Source organism: Haliaeetus albicilla, chromosome 19 (assembly GCF_947461875.1).
Source record: "Haliaeetus albicilla chromosome 19, bHalAlb1.1, whole genome shotgun sequence".
Classification (NCBI taxonomy): domain Eukaryota; kingdom Metazoa; phylum Chordata; class Aves; order Accipitriformes; family Accipitridae; genus Haliaeetus; species Haliaeetus albicilla.
The window spans coordinates 11,640,095-11,664,984 of record NC_091501.1 but is presented as its reverse complement, the minus strand read 5'-3'; the positions used below and the strand labels follow the sequence as shown (position 1 = coordinate 11,664,984).

Here is a 24,890-nt window from a genome sequence, read left to right as displayed (position 1 = left end):
CTGAAACAAAGCACTCCAAGCCACATACTAAAATCCTGATGAAAGCTATTGGAAACCCCTGCAAGAAGAGTAGCAGCAGCAGAGGGGGTATTCAGAAAGGCTAACTTTTGCCAAGGGAAATGAGCCTCCCCGTGCACCCTTTTTGATCAGCAGCGAAAGGCTGATGCAGAGCCATCATTCCCTCCGAGTCACCCTCTGGAGACCCTCTTTCTCTTCATCAGCTGCAGAGGGAGCTCACCTCCTTTGGACTCAGCTCCCTCAAAAACCACACTGTCCAGACACAGCTCAGGCTCTGACAAAAATAATTAGAAATACTGATGGAGAAAAACCACCTTTTGGGTCTGGTATTTATTGAACATAAGAGTGCAGGATACTTTCAACCTCTTGGCAACCCTGCCTTTGAGTTCCCAGCAACTGATGCCAGCTTTGATGGAAAAATACGTTGCCGAGCCTCAAAAAGCATGGGGCTAGCTTTTCCTTTGCTGCTCTGTGGGTCAATCAAAGAGACAGATTCATAAATGGAAAAACTTCCGTCATCTTGCAATAGCAGCACACAGACAGACTGCCTCTTGACAGGAAAAAAATAAAAGATGACTACAAATAACGTTGATATGGTAACACATGTTTAAAATCAGTAATGAGAAGGCCAGAGGAGAGCTCATCCAGAGCCCCAAGTGCCAGCCAGTTTTACAGAACTTTGGCAGAGACAACTCTGGAAAAAACAAGGTGGGGATTTTTGTTTTATGGCTTGCAGATCATCTGTGTCAATGCAATCACACCTCAGTCATCCGCTTCAGACAAGACCCAGAGACCAAACAGTTCCCAAGACGCTGAACTCAGACAGGCTCTTTGGGACCGCGCACCTCGGGTCGGAGAGGGGATCGCCTGGCTGCCCCACAGCCACTGCATCTCACCAGAGTCCATCTCTCAACGACCGCTGCCGAACCGAGCATGAGCTGTGCTGCTGGACTTCTCCTCAGAGACAACCTTTGGTAACCATTACCTGTGTCTCTTTGTATGTAAGGAAGCTGCCCACCCTACAGTCTACTACAGTACCTATCAGGTGGCTCTCCAGAAACGTATAACCCATGGTCATACTTCCCATCAGAAGTTTCAAGGGCTTCACCTCCAGAATGGCAGAGTGAATTAAGCCAAACAATCCATAGCAATGCCTAGCATGGAAAAAATTGCAACATCACCACCACTGGAAATGAAGTGGGAGGACATAGGACAGGAAATTCCTTGCGCTCTCAGAAAAGGAGCTAGTGAGCGTGCTTGGTACAACACAGCTTCACCAGCAAGTAAATATTTTTGGCAAACTAACATACAGCTTTCCATCCCAAATGACTTCCCTGCTTTCTGCAGAAGTATCAGTTATCTAGCCTTCCAGATGTCCTCAAGCTGCTTTCATGGCCACTTTCCGGAGCAAGCGTGTGGAAAATGTAGAGAACTGTTTCCAAAACGAAGCCAACCTTTTTACAGGAACTACAGATGTGACTCCTAACATTCTTAACACAAACACTGGTTTCCTTAAGCATATTTTGTAAGCAGTCACTTCATTCAAGTCAACCGTGCAAAAAAAATCCCCAAACACCCAAACCAACACTCTTATGACAATAACAGCTTAAAAAAACAAAACAAACAAACAAACAAACACCAATTAAAAAAACCCACCACACACCTGCCCAACCACTGTTTCTTCAGGACTTCTCTATCCATGCTGTTACAGGGAATTTGCAAGACTATTTCACAGCTCTACAACACCTGCAGCATCCGCTGCATGCATGCCCACCCCACAGCAGCTCCGTGCTGCTGGGGCATTGCAGGAGCAAGGGCTGTCAGAAACTCTGGGACACCACAACAGCCTCCCCATAATGCATTACAAACTCTGTTCTTACATTTGGGTTTAACACTGAGAAGTGGGTGACCATTCCACCAGTTTTGTCCTGCTGATGACTTTACAACTCAGCACCATGGTAACAGCCTGAAACGGAGACCTGTTTTGAAGCATTAATATCAGAGACTGAGAAAGAGGGCTGATACAGACAGACAGCTCTGGCATAGTTTATACGGGATACATTCAGGATCTTTACCCCACTGTGGACTGACAGCAATCCAGAGGGTTTTGTGGTTTCCATTCCTTTGACTGCTTAAAAAAGGATGCATTCCATCTTTTTGAAGACAACAGCTGACAGGTTTCAAAGTTTCCTTTTCATTTCTATCATGAGAACAGAGAAGCAAAGGGTAAGGCTGCATAAGGCAATACTGTTTTGGAGGTAAACCAGTGCAAAATGAACATTGTTCCTAAAATTTCAACAGGGATAACTCCCAACTCCAGGAGGAAAGACACCCCATTTACTAAAAAATATGCTGTTATGAGACTAGAGCTTCAGATTACAGGAGTCAAAGAAAAGCAATTTTTTAACCCAAATAACTTTTTTTTTTAACCTGTCTCTAACCCTAAAACCCTTTTAGATTACTTTTTTTTCCTAGACTCCAAGGCACACGCTTTTGTCCAGGAGACTGAACCACTGCCAAAACCACACTGCTATCCAAGGATCTTAACACGCTTTGCAAAAACGTTAATTAAAACTCACACAGCAAGAAGGGAGTAAGGCTGGATCTTTTGTTTCACAACAAGGAAAACACCACCACAAAAAAAAAAAAAAGGACAAAAAGATTTAGCAACATACTAACCATCTCAAAGAAAACACACTGCAGAGGACACCAGAGAGGTGATGCTGGGAGGACAGAGAGGTGGAGGAGGAAGAGTAAAACCCAGCATTTTATCTCTCGGCAGTGCTTTTATTAGACCATGCTCCTACTATGCAATATTAGAGGTTGGTTGAGATTGAAAACGGAGATTTAAGAGCCAGTTTTCTTAATCCTGGCCCTCCTCTGCTTTCTCACCACACCTACACAATTGCCGCATCCAACTACATCATCCACACCACCCAAAACAAAGCAGTTGCTAATTATCGTATCTCATTATAAGGACGCCTCATCTGTACTTCTTTCAAGATTTATCACAGAGTCATTATTTCTCTGTGCAGCATGATTTCCCACTCAAGTATGGGAAAATGAAGGCAATAGCTATTTAAACGCAATTTGCAACATGGTCTGTATGTATTAATTTCTTACTGTCTTCTGGGAACATTTTCCTACATCGGGTACCTAATCCATAAATATACATCCATTTGCTTAACAAATTTGTGGACAAAAGAAAAATAGAACTAAAGCGACAATTTAATTTCTACTGAATAGCACACATTTATTGCTTTATAATACATAAACACTATTCCATCAAAGTGATCTAAAGTTACAAAAGCCATTAATATATCCTTACCAACATGGCAGGGCTAGAAAGTAAAATAAAGGGGACTTGTTCACACCAGACATCATTTGCTAGTTTGGCAATTGTTATTTCCCTTAAAAACAACAATAAAAAGCAGTCTCTCTGGGAGCGGCAACTGATTGGAAGTTTTGCAGACAGAAAGAACAGCCTGAAAAGCTGTGAGTTCAGCAGCAAAACAGTGATGCTTTCCGGAAGGCAGCAGGTCAGGGGACACCGCAACTCCCCACACACTGCGGCAGGTCTCTACCTGAAAGGCCGGCACACGTCCCGAGCAGAGATCCTCTCCATTTGAGCCACCCAGAGTTAGGACAGCACAGGGGCAAGAGGGGGGAGAAAAGCAGAGAAAACAGAGAAGCAGAGCTGTTTAGGCTCTGTTTCTTAACATAAATAGCTCCATATAAAAGATTTTACTGAACCAGAAAAGTATAAGACTAAAAAGGAAATCTGAAACCCCTCATGCTTGTTCATTTTCAGCAATTTGGACCCCGGTACATAACTGGTACCATGGCTCCCAGTCAGAGGGGATATGGTGGCATCCATGCGTAGAGCCATCTACTGCCTGACACCAAAGGCTCCTCCTCACAACAGAAACATTCAGCCTTCAATCAGGTCTAGAGACTGTACCACACGGTCTATTTTTGTTACGAAAAAGAATGTTTTCAGATCAAATTTGTTTCCAAAACAAAGGAATTCACCTCCCAAAGCCTGCCAGGGAGAGGGGAGGACAACATTCTTTCCTCTGCTCTCAGGAAATTAAAGTTACCCAATTGCTGGGAGGTGTTAAGAAGCCTCAGTCTCTTCCTGATGCCAATATTGAAAGGTGTGAAATGCTTTCACCTCACACTGCCGTCAGTGAGGGAGGGAGCAGAGTACCACTATGCAAGCTCATGCAGAAAGTTTATTTTGTTTCCCCTGAACCAGAAACACTTCAGACCACTAATACATGCAGTTTCAAGTTATTTCCTCTCTAGCTTTTTTTCCTTCAGCTAAAAAGGAGCTGGTACCATTGCCAAGTTCTTCTTAGGGCAGAGCTGGAGAGCCATTCCTCTGAAGCCATTGCTCTACAGCTGACGGACAGAACAACCCAGCCCATAGAGGACTTCCCTCACCCAGCAGCAACCCATCGAACAGCAGCTACAGCATTGTCTCACGTGTCCACAGAGGCCAGCTGTAGCCAAGGAAAGCCCCCCACATCACCTTGCGGCTGAAGAAAGTTCAGCCAGCCCTGGGGTTGTGCCAGGCATGGGGATGACCATGCCTACACACCCTCTAAGGTAGACAGAGGTTATAGCAGTGTACACCCTTCTCCTAGGGATCCAGCAGCCCTTTTAGACTGTCTAGCCAAAAAGGAGCAAGTCACTCCTGTTCAGTAAAAGGCACTTTCTACGGGACTTTCTGGATGGAAATCCATGGCAAAGAAAGCAAAAAAGACAGATGTCCCTCTGGGAAGTACATTACCACACAAGGAAAGACAATCATCCTTTTCTTAAACTATGATTCATATTATATTTGCTTACAGGCTACATCATTTTCACACAATCATTCAGACTCGGACACAATGGGCAAGAAGCACCCCATCAGCATGGCAAAGAAAGCCTATCCAACATGCTCATAAGGGAGCTGAGGTCTCCAAAAGGCCTGATATAATGAGAACTAATGCATCTGGGAATCCAGAAAAAAGCAAGAGGCAGCAAGTTTCTTGACAAACGTGACAGAAGAGCATTGATATTTAAGCTTTACGTCCAGTCTGAGTTTCAGTTCTCACCTCAGACTTGTTTTGCACTAGTGTACAACAGGGCATAAGCACGAGCCACTATCCAAAATAATTCCACTTCATTTTTCCTGTTCGCCAGTGCCAAGATAAAGCAGGAGGTTCTCTACTGCTTCATTCTCCTATAAAGGGACCTTAAACATACTTGGTGGGGATACTGGTGGTATGTTTTTTATCCCATGCATTTGCAGCTGCTTATGGTTTTTGTTCTGTGCTTTCCTAAAATGGCTGCAAGTCAGAATGGAAAGCCTAAGTTTCTGAAGCTGCTGAGATTTTCATGGCACTTGACCAAAGGAAATAAATAAAAACAAAAACAAGCACTCCAAACATACCCTTCTCCTTGGCAAAAGCAAAAGCAGCTTCTCTGGAGAGTCTCAGCCATTGTCACTACACAAAGCTTGCCTAGACAACACCAGTAAGAAGGTTTTACATTTAGTAAAAGCCCATGGCAATCCTCTGTGGCCCCTCCGCAGGAACACTTATGAAATAAAGAGCTGCTGCTGGATTCTCACACTTTAACGCCAGTTTTGTACCTCACTTGACAGTCTCTTTAGTTTTGTGTGCCCACACATTAACACGAAGGCACACAAAGGAAGGAAAAGATGCAGGTACCTTAAAAGAAAACGTCAACACAGGGGTTAAGCGGGCATAAACTGGCCATCAAGGTATTTAGGCTGGGAAAAGGAAGCTTTCCAGGCAAACTTGTCAGACTGTGGAGCAGCCTTCCAAGGGGAGCCATGGAAAGGATCCAACTGGACACAAGGCAGCACTGAGCCAGCCTATGAAAGGGATTAGATAACTGGCTGCATGTGATAACAGAGGACTATGCCCAATGAGCCAAGTAGTCCCTTACCATCTGATATTCCTTCGACAGGAGGAAGGACATTACTTTAAGAAGTGATGACCTGCAGACTATCTTCTGGGTTGTGTTGGTTTGTTTAGGTTTTGTTTGGTTTTTTTCTTTTACTGAATCAGAAAGTATAACTCTCTACTTGCTAAAGCCACAGCAACTCCCATCAGAGAAGCTATTTAAGACAACAAGCATTAACGGATTGGAAAAGGCTTTTAAAATTAACAGTCTAAAATTCACCAAGCCTAGTTTAAGAAGGTAAGAAGAATCCCACAGGCAGGCTTAGTGAGCTGGTCAGATCTGCACTGTTAGCCATCCCATCCACTAAGCTTGCAGGGGCCTGAGTCTTGTCATAAGCGCACTGGAGATGTGGAAACCTCAGCTGTACTGCGTGCGAACAGAGCTACAACGATCGACACCAGCTGTTCAGCTGCAATGACCCAGTAATCATCGTGATTATGTGTCCCAGTTACTGGGGGACTCTGCTAGAGGGATAAGGAGGTCATGATTGTCACACTAAGCTCTACTCAAAAAAGCATTAAACATGAGGGCTAAATGTTCAAAATAATTTCCTGCTCAAGTACCTCAATGTCTGGGAGCCTGAGAGAAGTCCTAATTGGCAGAGAGCATTACCACTTCAAGTGATTGTGCCAGGAATCCTACATCTGAAAAGCAGGCCCCGAGAGCACCGTCTGGACTTGCTCAAGAGCCCTACAACTTTATCTAGTTGAAAACTAAAGTCTTCTTCAAATGTAACTTGGGGGATGACCACGCCATACCGAATTCCCAGGACTCCTGCCTCCCCAGAAGCTTCTTCCATGTCCTGGCAGAATTACCAGGGGGCCAATAACACACCGAACCACCACACTAAATCAGTAAGTAACATCAAACTCTAGGCAATAGCAGGGAGGCATCTTTCATGATGATGCAAAACATTTCTGGTGACTTTGATATGGAAACAGCTCCCTTTTTCAAGCTCTCACGTGTGTTTTCTTACTTAATAGTTTTTTAAAGAAGATATTGGACATAAGATCTGCCATCTATTAAAATATAAACTTTGAAGGTAGAAAACACTTCTAGAAATTATCTTGGGAATCTTGCTGAACTTTATCATATTTGGAGTGATCATTCTTTCCATACAAGTGTGCACTTCATTACTTGGTAATGGAACAATAATTGCTCTTCAGTTATGCAAGATGCACCTCTAACTTGTAAGGGGTTTCTGAAGAGGTAATCACAGATGCTTAAAAAAAATGAAATGTGAGAATATGAAACTTGTTCTGTAAAAGACAGTGGTACCCACAGAGCAGTCTGCCAGCTGGGTCACAGTCTCAGCTGGTATAAAGGAACAATGCTGATGTTCTGTCTTGTATATTCTTAAACATTGAACCTGGAGTCAAATTAATCATATTACTTTGTGCTTCAATCTGACTAAATCTCACAAATGAAGCATCATCAGCGTAGGTCAACACCTGACATCCCCGCTTTCCTGAGAGCTTTCTATGCACTCTAGGTAAGGCTGCCGGCAATTCAGCAGAAGGCATTTCTCCCTGCTGAAATTACACTTCCTGATTATAAAACATACTGAATGTGAAATAAAGATATCAATCTATATCTTTTCTTGTTTCTAAAACTAGATTTAATGCAAAACCTGCCAGGAACTATATTGTGAGGGACAATCTTGTGCTTTTTAATGATCTATCCAAATTTTCTCCATCCCCTTTTCTCCAACTTTACTGCTGTGAACAAGGGCTCAGCGCAGCATTTCAAAGACCACATGTTCACTCACAGCCCTTCCAGACAAAATGTCAACTCCAGACTCTGAGCGCTTGCGTTTGTTAAGGATTCCATGACAATGCTCCTAAGATCAAAAGCAGCACACCAATCCAAATGTCATCTGCGCATGCAGATGCAGTATCAAGTACACCTCCTAATATGACTGATTTTCCAATTAAGATTGAAACACTGTTGTGTTAGAAACACAACAAACACATGGGAAGATCTCCTTCTTGCCCCATAGGGATTTATTATCAAAGATACGCTAATTTTACTCTAATCTACTTGTTTTTTCTCAGCAAAGCACTGACTTTTACAATATGTAAATTTTGCACTGCAAAAATTAACTGTATTTTACTGTTTTGAAACAGTTTAGCATGACATGCACAGGAAAAAATTAAAAAAAAAAAAAAGATTGGCAAACACTTAGAAAGCTTGCTTCACCTACTCTGATCTCCATGCCTTCGCAGACATATTATTAGCAGGACCCAAGCTACCTAATCCAAGACCTGTTCAGATCAGAGTACCTAAACTGCACTGCAACAGCGACTGCTGGGTAGATGTACCCTGAGGAAGCCTAGCCTTTCACTCTGTCTAGAAGAACAATAAAAGAACTATCACAGACTGCAAAACTTTCAGCTAGGAGAGCCCTGTTTAATCCAGTGGGAAAAGACATAATGAGATGCAGTGCTTGGAAGCTGAAATTAGATAAATCAGACTAGAAATAGGCACACATTTTTAACAGCGAGACTAGCATATCACTGCGACCATCCACCTAAGGATACCTCAAATACTCCATCAGATCAAGTCTTTAAAGTCAGGGCCGCACTGCCTTGCTGATAGATGGGCAAAACAGCTCAAAGAGAAATTCAGGCTTCGTGCAGTAATTCTCAGATGAAGCTCTGTCTCTTGTACCATGCTCCAGCTCAGATCAGATGATCACAAATGGTCCCTCTTGATCTTAAAAATTTATAGTGACAGTCCTAGTAATGGTAAAAACGTCTTCAAGGAGTCGTAGCTCTGCACAACCCCATGAGATCACAAACCGCGTGACAGTTTTGCACCAACAGCCCGTGTCATTTCCATCCTGCACAAACTGTCTGAGGGCCAGGGACAGAGCCGGGCTGGACAGCTGGCATTCGGGAACCCAGTTTAGCCCCTTGCTTCTGGGTTGTCAGCTGCTGAAAGAACTGTAAAAAAACGCCATGTACCTTGATGAAGCTGCTTCCCCCCAAAACATCAGCTGCCTGACTGTGTCAGGGACTTTGAAAAGAAAGAAAGAAAAACATGTCTAATTCACATTTCCCCGTGGAGAGTTGCTACAGTGTGGTCTTTATAAAAATGGCACAGCAGGAGTGACAAAAAATTCTCTCCTCCCCAAATAACAATTTTAAAATAGTTAATCCTGGAAATACTCTCAAAAGATTAGCCGTGCCTCAACAAACTTTAAAGATGATCATTTTTAATTTAATTTAAAGTTGAACATCCTTGTGTAATAATGGCAGAGATGAAGGACTATTAGGGAATAATCTTGTTTACGGATCAGTGAACTCAGAAAATTGCCAAGGCACTATGAAACATATTCCTTATTCACACCTCATAATTAACTGAGTGCTCTGCAGAGACAGGATGCTGCAATATTAAAGTCATCTTCGTTATTAGAAAGCTGTTCATTTGGGCTGGGATGCCACTGAGGGGGTCTCATTCAGTTCTGGCATTTCCAAACTCCCCGGAGAAAGCACCTTCAATCCCTCAAACAGTGTAACAGAGGGCAGAGAAAGCCTTTGGTCTATGACAAAAGCATGGCTTGTGCAGAGAGAAAAACACCTCCCTCATTCCCTAATGCCATCTGGGAGTGTTTCTCTTTTAAAGGCAATTGAAAGAAGAAAACACAGTTCTCTTAATTAATTCACATTGAAAGGTGCTTTTGATGGAGTCAAGAGGCCAAATCAGATCAAAGTAAATAATGAAACAAATAGTGACAGGAAAGCCCTGAGATAGCAGCTATCATGGCTTGCGCTGTCTAGGTCTTCGTACTTAACATACGCTGAAGCTTTCGGCTTGTAGGAGAAGGGAGGGGAGGAGGATAGGGGGCTCTCTCTTTTCAGCAAATTTTAGGAGAGGAATTGTCAATTTACTGGCAAAACCAGGAAGACTTGTGCTGAGGTAGATCAGCTTAAGATCTGGGAAACCGTGGATTAAGTCTCTGCCTTATGTCAGATTTTGTTTGTGAGTTCCAGCAAACACTGGGAACTTCTGCCCTTTGGTTTAGAGAGGTATCGCTTCTCCCTTGCCGATGGAGCATGAACGCTTGGATGGAGAGGACAGGCACACCATGAGTCCCAGGCAGCTCAGACACCGGCTGCAGCCCCTTTGCACTGGAACCGCACTGCAGAGGAGAACAGAAAACTGCTGAAGTCAAGAAAAAGCAGTGAGAAGGACTCAGTCTCGTGAGTGGGTATCTGAGGAAACCCACGAGCTTTGCCCAAGCCGGGCTACTTTGAGTTATTACTCACCCCCAGGCAGCAGTTAAGAAAGGGAGGAGATATTGTAAACCCATACCTAGGCAACTGAGGCCTGGACACAGCAGATAGAGAGTTTGATGCTGTCCTCTCTGGCCCTGAAATCAGCCTGGCCCATCTTAGCTGAGTTCAGCATCTTGCTCCAGCCTTTCCCCTGTAATGGGGAACAGGCCAGGCAGTCACAGGATGCTCTTCAGTCAAAGCCAGGGCACAGAATTCAAAACACACTAATAAAAGGATACTCGGATTTTCCATTCAGGGTTTTACTGTACATCTCAATTACCTACACAGACTGCAGTCAGAACAAGAGAATAAATAATATTAAAAAAAAAGGTGGTGCTATAAATCAGCACTGAAAAATGCAACTTTTGAATAGCACATTTAGAACAGAAACAACAAGCAATAATACACTGAATAAAAATTCAAGCTGTCCCTGCATCTGGAGTACTGCATGTTATTCTGAAATCTCCCTTTTCTCTGCCCAATTTTCAAAGGATCTAATAGAGATCAAAGAGGTACAGGAAAGGGTAACAAGGCTCATCAGACACATGGAATGGCTTTTGCATGAGGAGATAGTCAACAGAACAAGGCTCTCCACCCTGGAAAGGGAGTACATGCAAAGATACTATAAAATTATGAAGGGCCTGGGGAAGTGAACCAGAGAAATTACTTCTACTTCTCACAAAAAGTCAAAGGGCTCCCAATAAAATTAACAGTTTTCAAGCAAGGGGAAAGATTTCTTCATACAGAGTGTAATTAAATCATAGAACTCATTGTGACAAGATGTCCTCGAAGTCGGAGGAGAGAATAGTTCTAAAAAGGGAATTAGGCAACTCCACAGAGGACTGCTCCATGGAGAGTCATAAATACAGTACTCCAGATAAACCAGCCAGATCCACAGACTCTAAATCACTGACTGGCATTAGTTCAGCATGCACAGTGAGGAAGGATAACCCTGTACCAGCCCTGTTCCCATTCTTTTCTTCTCTGTAAGCATCTAATAATGACCACAGTCAGAAAACAGATAGTAGAGCTAAAAGGACTGCTGGTTTGATATGGTGTTCCCACAATGTTCTTCTATTATGTTGAATATACTGATGTGAGTTTAATAGACAAATCCTAATATAAAGTAGAAGGAGTTCTATTTTCTTTTCCTGAAGAAATAGCCTGCAAAAATTCCTATATTCATATTCATGCATAGCACTACACCAAATGCATGAACAAATACCTCGTGGGTGGAAAGTTATCCATCATCTCCAAAAGTTTATACGGGCAATGAATGAAGGAATTTGGTTTTCCATATTGAGTAATTCCATGATGGAGATACCATTCAGGATCATAAGCAGGGTCATGATAGTCAATCCACAGTACATCAGCCAAGATCAGCAAAGGAATGCTGATCTGCAAAGGATAGATCAGAAAGATCAGCATTAGCAGCCTTTTAGATCACAGACCACGTGATCATTTTCTAACAATGAAAATTCCTGATGCTTGTACCAAAACTATTTGTACTCTAAGCAACTCACCTTCTGAAATCAATGCGAGATATAATTAACACCGGAGAGAACGGGAGAGAACAGGGAGAACAACAACAAATGAATTGAGCTTACTACCAAAATACAAAAGAAACATCTGTGCTTCAAACATTTACAGATAACTCACAGGCGCAGCAGTGATACAAGCTGCTGTCATGAGATTAGGCAAAGATTACAGTAAATGCAATTAAATCAAGCAATGTCAAAATATCGCAAGAGAACCCAAGGCCACCATTTTACAGCAGCTTTGTCTCTGCAGAAATTCCTAACATGGTCTTGCAAGAACAATATGTGTAACGGTGTTGTATGATCAGAGAAAACTGCATTTCAGGGGAGGGATAGAAAGGTAATGTTCCCACTCCCTTCCACCCCTGACTGATAATTACTCTTTCCCTGAATTTTATTTTGAACAATCAATAAAGTCCTTGTCTCCATGGAAAACAGAGAAGAGACAATTTCTCCTTCTGATTTTCCTATTTTAAAATGACAACCCAGCAGGTCTGTTGGCATCTTTCACTGATTAAAAGTAACTGTATTTTATTCCATAGATTTTGTACTAGTACAACCAAAGTGCAACCACAGTTAGTTTCCAAGGACAAATTTTACTCTTAGTATTTCCTTACTCTACAGCTGATTTGCTAAAACAAGAGATTCATAGGTCACCAAAGGAGAGATTTGAGCAGACTTTCAGCCCCCAGCTGAACAGAGGACCTACGGCAAACGTGCTGCCAACCAAAGCTTTAAACAGAGGGAACAACTGCATTATCCACACAGCAAAAGAATGATACTTGCTTAAGACAACCAAATCTAACTTTAAGAAAGGAGGTTAAAAAGAAAGAAAATAAAATAACAACCAGCACAACGTATTTCATTGGAAGATTTTCATTTAAGCCGCTGCATAATCAGTTCTGGCAGGTAATGAGAATTCATAAGGCAAAGCAGAGCGTTGCCAGATGCTGCAAGACCTCTCAGACCTGGAAAGCAAACACTCGATAGCAGCGTTCCAACAGCCTAAGCGCAAACCTCTTGTCTTTCAAGACTCACTTCGGCCAGTATCTGAATTTCAGCACGGATGTTTGGGAATGTGGAATGCATTTACAAGAGTCCCTTCTGCACTGCAGCTTCCTGGATATTGACATTCTAGAAATTGCTTAAAAGAATAGCAACAAAAAAAATCTGCATTTCAAAGATCTGCAGTTGGGAGAGAATTGTGCATTCCAGCATTTCCAAGCCAAGTAGAGGATTAAGGTTTCTAATGCACTAGTTGGAAAAGAATATTGGGATAACCGAATTAGAAATGTGAAAGTGGATTTACTACTCTTCTTTAGATTAAGTTGAAGATTAAGTTTCTAGTCAGGGAAGGATCTATTAATCTTGGAAAGCATACAGGGAGGACAGGAAAAGCATTAGACATGCTAACAGACTGACATTTTAAACTAAATATTAAATCTCAACAGCTACTTCACATTTAAAAAAAAAAAATCAAAGTAACACTCATCACAACTGGAACCATCCACCTACGGTCATATTTGATGAGATTGGTGTCCTCATGGTTTTGAGCAAATGATTGCTTGTATCAGCCTGTGAAAACCTAAGCCACGGAACTTAATCCCGAAAGTCTGCTGTCCTCCACTTAATACATGCTGTGATTACCAGGTTCACAAAGGAGACATGGAACAGCTCAGAAAGCATCAGTCATTAATGAGGTAGGTAGTTACAGCTGAATCTTCCACTCCTGAGAACAGCCTAAAAGTTTCCGCTAGATTTCCAGGAAGTCAAAGATGTAAGAGAGAAACTGTTCAATTAGATTAGCTCTGGGGAAACGCCTGCCATAATCTGGGTATCATCTATCTTCAGGTGTTGTGTTTTGGTGGTTTGGGTTTTGGGGTTTTTTTTATTTCCTGAGTGACTGAAATACCATTCTGTGTCAAACTAACAGAGATTTACTGCAAGGAAAATGACCTGGCAAGCCATTAAGGTTTTTCTTTCTCAGCCACTGTTAATTCCTTGACACTGGTTTACAGGGCTTTCAGAGAAAGCCAATGAACACGGGCACACTGCTATTTCAAATGCTGGTTTAATGAGACTGCCATGAACTGTGAATAGAAAGGCAGTCCTGTGAAGTGAAGGGAATGAACAGAGTCTCCTGTGAGTCAGCTCTGGGACACACAGACTGCACCTACAAATTGGGGATTTCCAATTAGCAACACAGGGAACAGAAGAGGCCGACGTACAATGAAGTGACTGCAACTGCAGGGCTTAAACGCAACTCCCATTAATGAGAGAAAAAAACCCACTCCCTCTGCACATGAATGAATAAGTGATCAGCATCTTTCAGAAGATGGGAAAAAAAAAACCCAAACAAACAAAAACAGCCGTTAACTTTTCCTCCTGATTCTGTTTTGCGCAGTGTGGTTCTTTGTCCCAGGCACAGCTTTCACTTATGAATTCACAAAAATGGATTTTCATGGACTGAATGAAAGTCTAAAGAATCTTTAAAAGACTAAAAAGCCTTCCCTAAAAAAAAAAAAAGCTAAAACATGTTAAGTCATCATCAGCTAAGAAAAATAACATCAGACTCAGTCTTGCTCCTTTTTTCCAACATTTCATGTATATGAAGCCAAACTACTGAAGTTTACTTGCTGCTTACTGAAATAAACAGGGCCTCTTGATACTGTCACATATTAATAGTCCAGGGGATATTATTTACTTTCCACTTCCTTTTCAGAAGGATTTAAAAAGAGGGGGAGAGGTGTTTTTCTGTACTGCAAGACAAAAAACACTATCCAGAATAGCAGCTAAAACAATCCAACAAAGGAAGTCAAATTTAAAACCAAGTCTCTTTTATTCAAACAAGCGCGTGCACAAGTGCCTGCTTTTCCATAAACAAATAAGCCAAGAGCACAAGCAACTGTGGCTCTGCACCACACCAAGCACCAGAGCAGGCTCCAGGCTTTTGCCTGGCTCTCTCCATACTCCCTCCTCCTCAAACCCAGGCAGCAAGCACAGGGAAGAATCCCGAGTTAGGTACAGGGTGGAGGAGAGCCAAATCCCAAACGCTGGAGAAAAGAGGTCAAAAAGAAACCAGGCTTTGCAGCCCATGGAGCAGAAACCCATGCAGAGGGGAGGAGGAGATAAGCAAAGAGACAGCGAGTGCTGATAGCTGGAAAACCCCAGAAGGACCTTCCCCCTGCAGCTGGGCAAAGCTCCCACAGCTGGAGACTGAACCCGAAAGACAGGAGGAGTGGGGAGCACATGGAGGATGCGATACGCAGTACAAGGACACAGGTGGGGGCCCCTGAATTGGCTGGGCAAGGAGTATAGGCGGGACGCTGGGAGAGATAGTTTATCACGGTAGCTTTTGAGGAAAGCAACAAGATCCAAAAGGCAAAGCCTGAGGAGCAAAGATTCGAAGCCATTAAATGACTAAGGAGAAGTAAGCAAGGGAAGAGATGAGGGCAGGCTGGAGTAGACGAGGCAGGACAACAAACTGTGGATAGAGAAGGGGCTGCCAGACGAAGCTGCACATGCCAGGGTTTATTCCTCTCTGAGTCTGGAAAGGAACATCATGTCATTGTGCCTCCTCTGTCAGCAAATATCTAAGGCAAAAAGTCCCCCATCTCTTAATGCTGACTCCTATACAGCACAATCTACTGCTGCCACCAGCCAGTCTCCTGCTCAAGCAGCAGATGTTGATGGGGTGGATCCAAAGGTTTCAATCCAAATGTTCACACCCATGTGGCTCCCCACTGCAAAATTTCTAGCTATTCACTGTACTTGTTTTGAAAGGCAAGGAAATTACACATCCAGAAGCTATGCCAAAAGTACTTTAAAAGATTACAGACTGAAGCAACAAACTGCAAGGAAATACCACCACTTGGTAGTTTGTACACAGATAAATTATCGAGAAGTTGTTAGTCTGTCTCAGAGCAGGACTTGAATAACATGAAGTAAGTAGGGCATGGGGCCACGCTCTGGACAAGGAAGAAACAAAATACTGAATAGTTGCTCATTAAGTGAGCACCATCCATTCTGGTCAATGAATAGAGCAGGGATCATGCAGGAAAAATGGTATGTGATAGTGTAATTAAAGACTGTAATAATATAAACACACAACAGGGCCAAAATTAAATCAGGCCTTTCTTACCTGGTGAGTGCATAGTTTTGCATTCTAATGATGTCTAAACATGTCTTTTTGTGTGTGCATGCAACATTAGTCATCACCATACCAAAGCGTTGCTGTTTTTAAATAAATTTTAGTTAGCAATCAAGGAGTTCAGTTACTTGTATTGAAACAGCACTTGCAGATTTCAAAGATTATTAAGATACATAATGCCACAAGCCTGCATATGAGAGACAGTCCTTGGCTTTTTTGGGGGGAGTCTTAAAAGAACCACCACATCGCACAAATGGAGGTGGAAAAGAAGCATGCATTACTGTGCCTCATCTTCCAGCACACGCCGTGGGAACAGAAAGATGTAATTGTTCTCCCAAGATTACACAAGGGTTCTCTGGAAGACAGTCACAGGCCAGAGCGTGTAAATCCTTGGCTGAATCCAAGGCTTTAAGCATAGGGGCACCCACCTCTCACGTGTTTCTAGACTCTAGCAGAGTCTTCTGGTGACCTCAGGTACCATCCGAGCATGACAATAAATATCACTGACTGCAGGCAAAGGAGAAGATTCATGTATTATTGCTAGCGAACATTTCCTGAAAAGACAGGACACAGACACCGCAGTAGCTAGAGCTATTGCTCAGACTCACAATGGAAAAATGGTCTAAAGAACTGAGTTCAGAAAAGAGTAACCCACAGGCAAAATCCACCTCTGCAATACACCTCCCCAAAGGGGGCCAAACTTTATTTGTAACTTAAGTTTACTAAATAGCAAGAATGGCAGAGCCTTAGCAAGCCTGCTACAATTAAAAAAAAAGCTTGCAACACCATAGAAGCAGCATCCCACAGTTACCAGGATAACAATGACACTCAGCTAATCTCTCATCTTTCAGCACACGCTGTGCCTTCCCAGGCCTTAGGACTCAGGGTCCTACTTGTCTTTTGGGGTGAAATTGTGTTGTCGTCCTGTTCTCAGTTCAATTGTAAACATCGGTTCCCCAAAAAATCAGCCTATGGCCAGCAACAATTCAGCATTTCCTTTTGTCTCCTTTCACACAGAGGCAATCCAACACCAGCCTTTGCTCAGAGCAGAGCATCGCAGACTAGGAGCTTCCTCCTTTATTTTCAAAGCCTCACAACCCTCAGGAGATCACCACTGAGAGAGGAAGGAAGGGAAAAGCCTAGGCTGGCTCTGTTGCTTAATGCTCCAGGTTACTCATTTTGCTTTCCTAAAGAAAATCGTTTTGACTGCTGGACTCCCAGACCCTTTTTACCACAGGCTGAATCCCAAACCAGGAATTTCCTGGAATTTCTCCACTAACTATTGCTGTGGTGTTTGCAAAGCCCTATGCCCCTTCCTCACTATTTTGCTGTTGCACAGCAAGGAACTTTCAGGCCAGCAACAAGTATCCAGGTTTTTCTTTTGTTGTATGTTTGCCCCTGACCAAAATAATATATTAATAATAGTCACCTTAGTGTTTTCTCAGAGGCATGCAGTACTTTTTACTGCTGTGCTTTGTGTGTGAATGCAACCACCACTGACCTTCAGGTGTGTGAGTGCAACCGAAAACAACTCCCTCTAACAAATTCAAGAAAAGGTAAAGTTTGCACACGTGAAATCCCGTATTTGGGAAATCGGTCACACTGTTCTGCCTATAGCGGTTATGAATCTAGGAAGTAGCATTACACTGTGTGGCAAGAAGAAGCATTAGAAACACAGCTGAGACTTCTGCTTTTTGAACAGGAATTTCATGTTAAAGCAGGAGTGTGCTATACTGCCAAATTAGCTTAAAAAAAAAAAAAGTGCTGTACAAGAATTGGAAAGAGAAGCACCCAGTGAGGAAAAGCTAAACCGACACCTAGCAATTGCTATGGAGTTGCATGTTATGTGTGCCGACGCTTCCCCCCCTCTCCCTCCACTCTTCCTTCATGTTGGAGAACAGCATCTGTTTCAGCTCAAACACTGACCACGCATGCTGTGTGGGGACTCAGGGAAGATACGTTATGACCTCATACTTTTCCTCATAGTATATCAATCTTAGGGCCAGTGTAGCCATCCTTGGAATGCACTACGTTCTGCAGAGCGTTTCCATTTTCTTTCCCCTGCTACTGCAAAAGGAAACAACATTGCTGCTGGTTTAGTCATCAGATCACATTTATCCCTGCTATAGCCTTAAGGATTTCATTGAATTTTGGATCAATGGGGTTTTGTGCCTGGATCCCACAGTGCTAACGAGTAGTGAGCTCCCTCACTCTTTTGCACATACACAGATTTAAAGTGATGCTCTTGGGTACAGCTCCAAGTACACCTGCTTCTTCTCTCATTCTATCACTTGACAAAAAACTAATGCAACAGTTCACGTACATGGAAAATGGCAGCATTAAACACCGGTCTATTCTAAGGGAAAAGCCTCACCTAAACCACCAACAGCAGATGCAATAAAAATCAGTTTCTAGGTCACCAAAGAGAAACAGAGGTTCTGTTTCAAAAGTATGCAAGCTATTGAGAAGTGTTGTTTTTCAAGAAGCTTAGCCTGTGGGCCCACCACAGGCTTGTTTACAAAGCTCAAAACCATCAAGGTAATTAGGCAGTATGAGGGTGTCCACAGGCCGGACAGCATTTAGCAATGCTGAGTGTGAGGCACATATGACATGGCATGACTACAACTATACGTAGCCTTGAAATTTAAAAACAACAACCACCACCACCAAACAAAAACCCACAACTGTTTTCAGAGGGTTCAATAACTCAAGAAAAAGCAAACGAGTGACAATTACAGACACAATTTGGACAAGGGACTGTGACAACTTGTTGTTTTACATATATCAACCTTGTTAAACATATTAATGCATCTAACAGAGTATCACTGTGGCAACCAGTGAGGTGTTGGCACTGATACTGCTTTTTATTAGGACATGTATACGAATACTGCACCATCATAGTGAAAGCACTGAAGCTCTGGCCTCATCCCAAACAGAAGTGCAAGCCTGACATGAAAGTTCCCTTCTCTGTTTGTGTCATACAGGAGGGCACGTACAGTCACAAGCCTCTTTCAGGTTTCAAAACTCAGGGAGATGGATCAAACTCATTAGAGATCCTAGTTACCTGGTTTCAGTAGTATATGCCAGCATCCCCCAAAATTGCAATAAATCGCAGTGATATAACCTACAATTTCATCCAGACTAACTCATTCCTTACTCCTGAAGGCACCCAGGACTGCAACCTACACATTCACTGGACAGCTGAAGATAAGAGCAAGTGACAATAAAGAACAGAAATCTCTCTGCACCAAGAATTTTTACATAACTAGCTCCAGTTATTGCTAATTAGACTGATTCCCTTAACTCCTCCATTACATTTTCCTGCATTTTTCAGTTAGCTGAAGTAGCAAGATACATAATAAATTATTATTAAATAGAAACCTAACTGATCACACTACAAGTACTTAAAAGTACAGATTAAGCAGTGCACAACTGTTTTATTCTAATGAAGATCTTAGAACTAGCAACCTAGTGCACTAGGTAAGGTATCTGAAGCTACTTCACTGTGCCCAATCTGCCCTCCAACTTTGGAATTTTTGAAGTATTTAAAATCTTTTCCCCTCCCTTCTGCCATGGAGAAGACCTACATGAGTCAGAGAAACATCGATTACAGAGAAGAAATTGTGTAATTAATTTTGTATATTTGACAGCAACTTCAATTTTTTTCTTCTTTTTTCATCTGTAGCAAGGATATTTTTTTTTTTTTAAGATGAATTGTATTTTAATAGAGCAATTGCCTTGAGTGCTTCCTACTTCATATCGTATAATATGCCAATAGCACTAAAGAAATACTGTGTACAGAAAGTATTTCAACTATTTTAATCTGTCCTGTGAGAGAAGTCAGCAAACGGAAGTAAGGAGAAGACTGCAACCATACGATCAGGTAGTGGTCCACAGACTCCGCAAGATGTGGACGTCATTTTGAGAGTCAGTGAGCTGCAACACATTTAATCTTGCTGTTCCATACTACTGCAGGCATGCATATGGTTGAGAATTGAGATGATCTCTTGAAATTACAAATGCTGTAGCAGCACATTTATTTTTTATAGTGACTAGCAAACATTGACATTAGACAAGCAGGCACTGGTCAAACTGCCCAGGCTCTATGAGGCTGTCATTCCACGCAACAAGAAGTTATACGGCCTTATCCTGCCTTCAGAGGAAACAGGAATTCAGACTAAGGGGAAAAACTAGTAAAGAAGGTTGTCAACAGTGTTTTAGAGAAGTTTCCTTCAAAGCAGCATCCATTAACCCATCCCAGGCTTTCTCCCAAGGCTCTCGGGCACAACTCTCACACAAACGTGCGGCAGCAGGCTTCCCTCTCGGCCACTGGGACCGAGCCAGCTCTGCTTTGGGCATCCCACAGCGAGCCATCGCACAACAGGTTGCTGAGAGTGTGTTGTACACAGTCACTTGAAGCGCAGAAGCTTACACCACGAAAGCCCCTTTTTAAAAAGAAAGCAGCTATGTACATGCAGAGCTTAATCTGCCATGCACAGAAATCCTTTACAACACTTGAACAGGCAGCTGCTGAAAAGCAAATGCCAGTTGGCAGCGTGGACGAGTTCCCTCTGAAGCCATCCCACGAGCACGGTCTCTCCAACAGAACTTCTGCAGCCTCTCCTGAAGAGGCTGGAAAACCAGAGGCTTTCCCCTTGGTGTGAGAAAGGGCCATTCCCAAAAGCAAGGGCAGAGGGAGGGTGTCTGGAAAAAGTACAAAGCAAAGGAGGGGGCAAAGGAGGAGTAGGAGGAAAGAGAAACAGGGGTAAAAGAAACAAGGAACAAGAAGATGGAGCAAGACAGGGGACATTTTTTATATTGATACCCTCCACCACAGTATCTGTCAGGGAAAGTGGAAACAAATACAAGTATCAAAGAGAACAAACGCATCGAGAGAAACATGGGGAGAGCAAAGGCCAGGAATAGCAGCTGCACCAGTTTCATGCTCAGGTTACTCCTCCCCACCAGATCCTAAACTTTAGAGGGAAGATGTTAAATGAAGCTTTTTGGACAGCCCACTCCGGCCTGGCATATCAGAAGGAACCAGGGTCACCCACACTTTCTAACTGTGCTACTCATTTGGGGATACAGGAGAAGAAACAAATTCAAACAAACAACTTTAGAAGCTGTTGCCCACGGCCAGAAGAGTCTCCATGCCAGAGCAGCTAGCCCTTACCCGCTCTGAAAAGCCTTCACCTCCTTACCAGTTTTGTATCACAGATTCTGACACGGAGAGGCAACACAACCAAACCCTCTCCCCTGTTGTTAAAAACAAAACCAAAACCCCAACCATCCCCAAGTCAGACCTATCAGGCAAAACACCTGCAGGGCAGAAGCTCTTGAGTGGGTTGAACCATTGAAACCACAGGTAGAGGAAACAGGCTCTGTGATCTGGGGAGTTACACATCTCATGTAACGCCTATATGCTATCAATCCTGATGCAGCAAGAAGATTATTAAAAAAAATAAAAATTAAGCCAACATCAAACAAACATCTTCTACTGAACTGATTAATAAGGGGTGTTATGCAGGAATAAAACACTCCCTTTCCCAGGTTTCAGGAGTGCTGCATGGGGCTCATTCAGGTGCCAACCATTAAATGATCAGAGAACTGCAGCAGGTAATTCCTGATTATTTAAGGAACAAAACACCTCCTCCAAGGAATAGGTAGTGTGGGGCAACTCATTACTAGAGGTCTCCAAATTAAATCATACTGTGAGTGTTTTGTAGTTATAAACCAAAAGTCAGCAACAAAGGGCAAGGGCTACCAGGGAGATTGTACAAAGATCAAGGTTAAATTAAAAAAAAAAAAAAAACAAACAAAAAAACCCCCACACACTCTGGTACAAATCCATGGGGCAGCTGCTGAGTCACACCCCCTTAAACACTGTTACTAACTCAGTGCTGCTCCACAGGAATAAGGGCACCAAGTGCTGGTGCTGTGCTAGAGCAGGGCCCTGGAGTCCTTCCTTCCCCAATGAACATGCTGAGGCTCCTGGACGTGACAGGTGAAAATCCATTATATGAGCGTTCTTAGGCATAAAGCGGAAGTGTGCATCACCTCTACTTTCATATAGATACATAAATATGCACACACACACATCTACATGTATGTATACCCACGTGCAGAAATTATACCTACAAACGTGTATACAGATAGATAGATAGCAATGTCACGCAATATGCTGCTCACACTGCACTCACCTCACTTCAGGCATTATTGTATACACACATGTATTTCCCCTCTTGACATTCAAACCAGCATTACAGTTTTGGCTTTCTCCATGGAGAAGCTGGGAAGGAGAACATTGCCTACCATATCGTATTAGGATAGAGAGTCTCAGGACATGGACAGTCCTCAGATATTCTCCTCTTCCCAAGCAGAATTCCCTCCTCTTTCTTCCCTTAACCCTCCTTCCATCTTCTACTCTCTTCCCTCTCCAGTAGCACAAGAAAAATCACAGCACATTCCAGGATAAGAATCACAGAATGGTTTGGGTTGGAAGGGACCTCAAAGATCATCTAGTCCAACTCTCCTGTCATGGGCAGGGACATCTTCAACTAGACCAAGGTTGCTCAAAGCCCCATCCAACCTGGCCTTGAACACTGCCAGGGATGGGGAACCCACAGCTTCTCTGGGCAGTCTGTTCCAGTGTCTAACCACCCTCACAGTGAAGAACTTCTTCCTAATATCTAATCTAAATCTGCCCTCTTTCAGTTTAAAACCATTACCCCTCATCCTATCACTACACTCCCTGTTAAAGAGTCCCTCCCCATCTTTCCTGCAGGCCCTCTTTAGGTACTGGAAGGCTGCAGTAAGGTCTTTCTGTAGCCTTCTCTTCTCCAGGCTGAACCACCCCAACTCTCCCAGCCTTTCCTCACAGGAGAGGTGCTCCAGCCCTTTGATCATCTTGGTGGCCCTCCTCTGGACTCACTCCAACAGGTCCATGTCCTTCTTATGGTGGGGGCCCCAGAGCTGGACACAATACTCCAGGTGGGATCTCATGAGAGCGGAGTAGAAGGGGAGAATCACCTCCCTTGACCTCCTGGATACAGTTGGCTTTCTGTGCTGCGAGCCGAAAATGGCTAAAACAAAGCGAATGACTTGACATTTTAAGGTAGCATCAGCTGCAAACGAAACCACAATGGAGCGGCAGGTAGCCAGCAGTACCTCCGAATGGCCCACATGGCTTTGCTGGGCACAGAAAGGCCACCGCTCCGCTGCTCCTCTGGTGATGCCGGGTGGCAGGAGCTCCAGGTGCCCCGGTGAGCAAAGCGATGCTTCCCATTCTCCCGGCCCGCTGGAGGGACCTGCAGCGAGGCAGAGGGAGAGGCCGCGGGCTGCCGGGCAGGTCTCTGGTGGATCCCCCCATTTCTCCTGATTACGCATGCAGAGAAAAGGGGAAAAAGAGGGGAAAGAAAAGGATTTAAGGATTTTTATCTTTCACATTTACTTGTCAAAAGGTTGAGCATTATGAAAACAGCACAACATGGTTATCTAACTACAACAGATGACATTTTATTTAATCCAAAATACAAAGTCTTTTGTGTGCTAGAAGGACAGGACTTATTAGTTCCTAACTAGATCTAGAGGAAACGACCCAACAGCAACAGAAGATGAGCACTTCTGTATCAAGCTGTTCTCTGGACCTCTGGGAAGATGGGTAAGATGGGAAGCACTGCAAGGAAGAACACGGTGCCATTCCTAATTTTCTGCTGCAGAAAATAATTGGTGTTCTGCCTCGCTTAAACGGAAAACAAATCTGTACAGGCTGGAGGAAGGAGCAGGAGATGAGTTTCAGCAGCATGTAGCAGGCTGCTGGTTTTCTGCCGCCCCCTAAAAAAGTCAAATACAGTCATAAAATCCTGAGCACCACAAACAGACAGAAAAGCATACATTACATGCAACCAGAGCAAATATGAAAATGCAGCACATCTGGGCTACAGAGCTTCATTCCTGCAAGCTAAATAACTGCCACATCTGGGCAACGGGATGCCACTGAAGCAAAGAAATAACCTAAAGAGACTACTGGAATGTGAATCGAAGGGGAGGAGAGATTGAGGGGAGGGGAAAGGAGGAGGGCACTCATTTTCCGGATTAATTAACATTTGTGCTACCTTTAGCCAGGCAACTCCTGGAACAAGCCTGGCAGACTGTAAGTGCAAGTGTTAACAAGTGTGCCAGCTGTCAGTCCCCAGAAAACTCCTCGCTGGCTACTTTCCCACCAGTTACACTTTATGAATTCAGTCAAAATAGGAGAAATCCCCTGCTGATCCATCGTGCCTGCCCTCTGATTGCTATTGCTGCTGGAGGGGCCAGAGGGAGGGCAGGTGGACCTGAAGTGTGGTCCATCCCCCATTAGGACCTAGAGGAAGGGCTGAAACAGGAGAGAAGCCAGGATACTCCCGAAAGAAGAGAGTCTCTCTTCTCTTCCCTCCATTTGCTGCTCCCGCATTGTGCCAGCTCTGGCATTCCCCAAATCCTTCTGGGAGCTGATTTAATTCACTACTCCAGAAACAGGATTCAGTGTCCTTTTTTATAAGCCAGAGACACGAGCTCACACAGGGGTGTGACAGGCTCCAGAGCCCGTGGGGCAGCAGCGGTGGGAACAGAAGCAGTGGCAGGAGGGAGACCTCCCGTTCTCTGTGGCAGTAAGCTCTTACATTCAGTCGTCGATAGAGCTGCACCGGCTACGGTTTGGGAGAGAAATGGATAAAAAACAGCTTCTATCAAACAAGAGACTTCTGACTTTTAATGGAGATACAGAATAGCATAGTTATTTGTGACACTAAGTGGGTGAGGGATACAAACTTCAAACTATTTGATTTTTCTCCAGTGACTGCTGAGAGCTGCTAATTATTCCAATCATTCCAGAACTGGCTGGATATTTTCCCTCTTTTTCCCATTCTGTAAGGACAGAAAGGA

General features: G+C 43.4%; 1 protein-coding gene across 3 annotated transcripts in view; it reads right to left on the bottom strand.

Moving 5' to 3' along the window:
- Positions 1–24,890, bottom strand: part of TMTC1 (transmembrane O-mannosyltransferase targeting cadherins 1) — a 146,840-nt gene that overhangs the window by 105,200 nt on the left and 16,750 nt on the right. For 2 of the 3 annotated variants that reach the window (XM_069807623.1, XM_069807625.1), the window contains exon 5: positions 23,136–23,342. The exons of the other annotated variant lie outside the window; for it this stretch is intronic. In XM_069807623.1, coding sequence (XP_069663724.1) covers positions 23,136–23,342 — 207 coding nt within the window. The remainder of the gene's footprint in view (positions 1–23,135; positions 23,343–24,890) is intronic. 3 annotated transcript variants of the gene reach the window in all.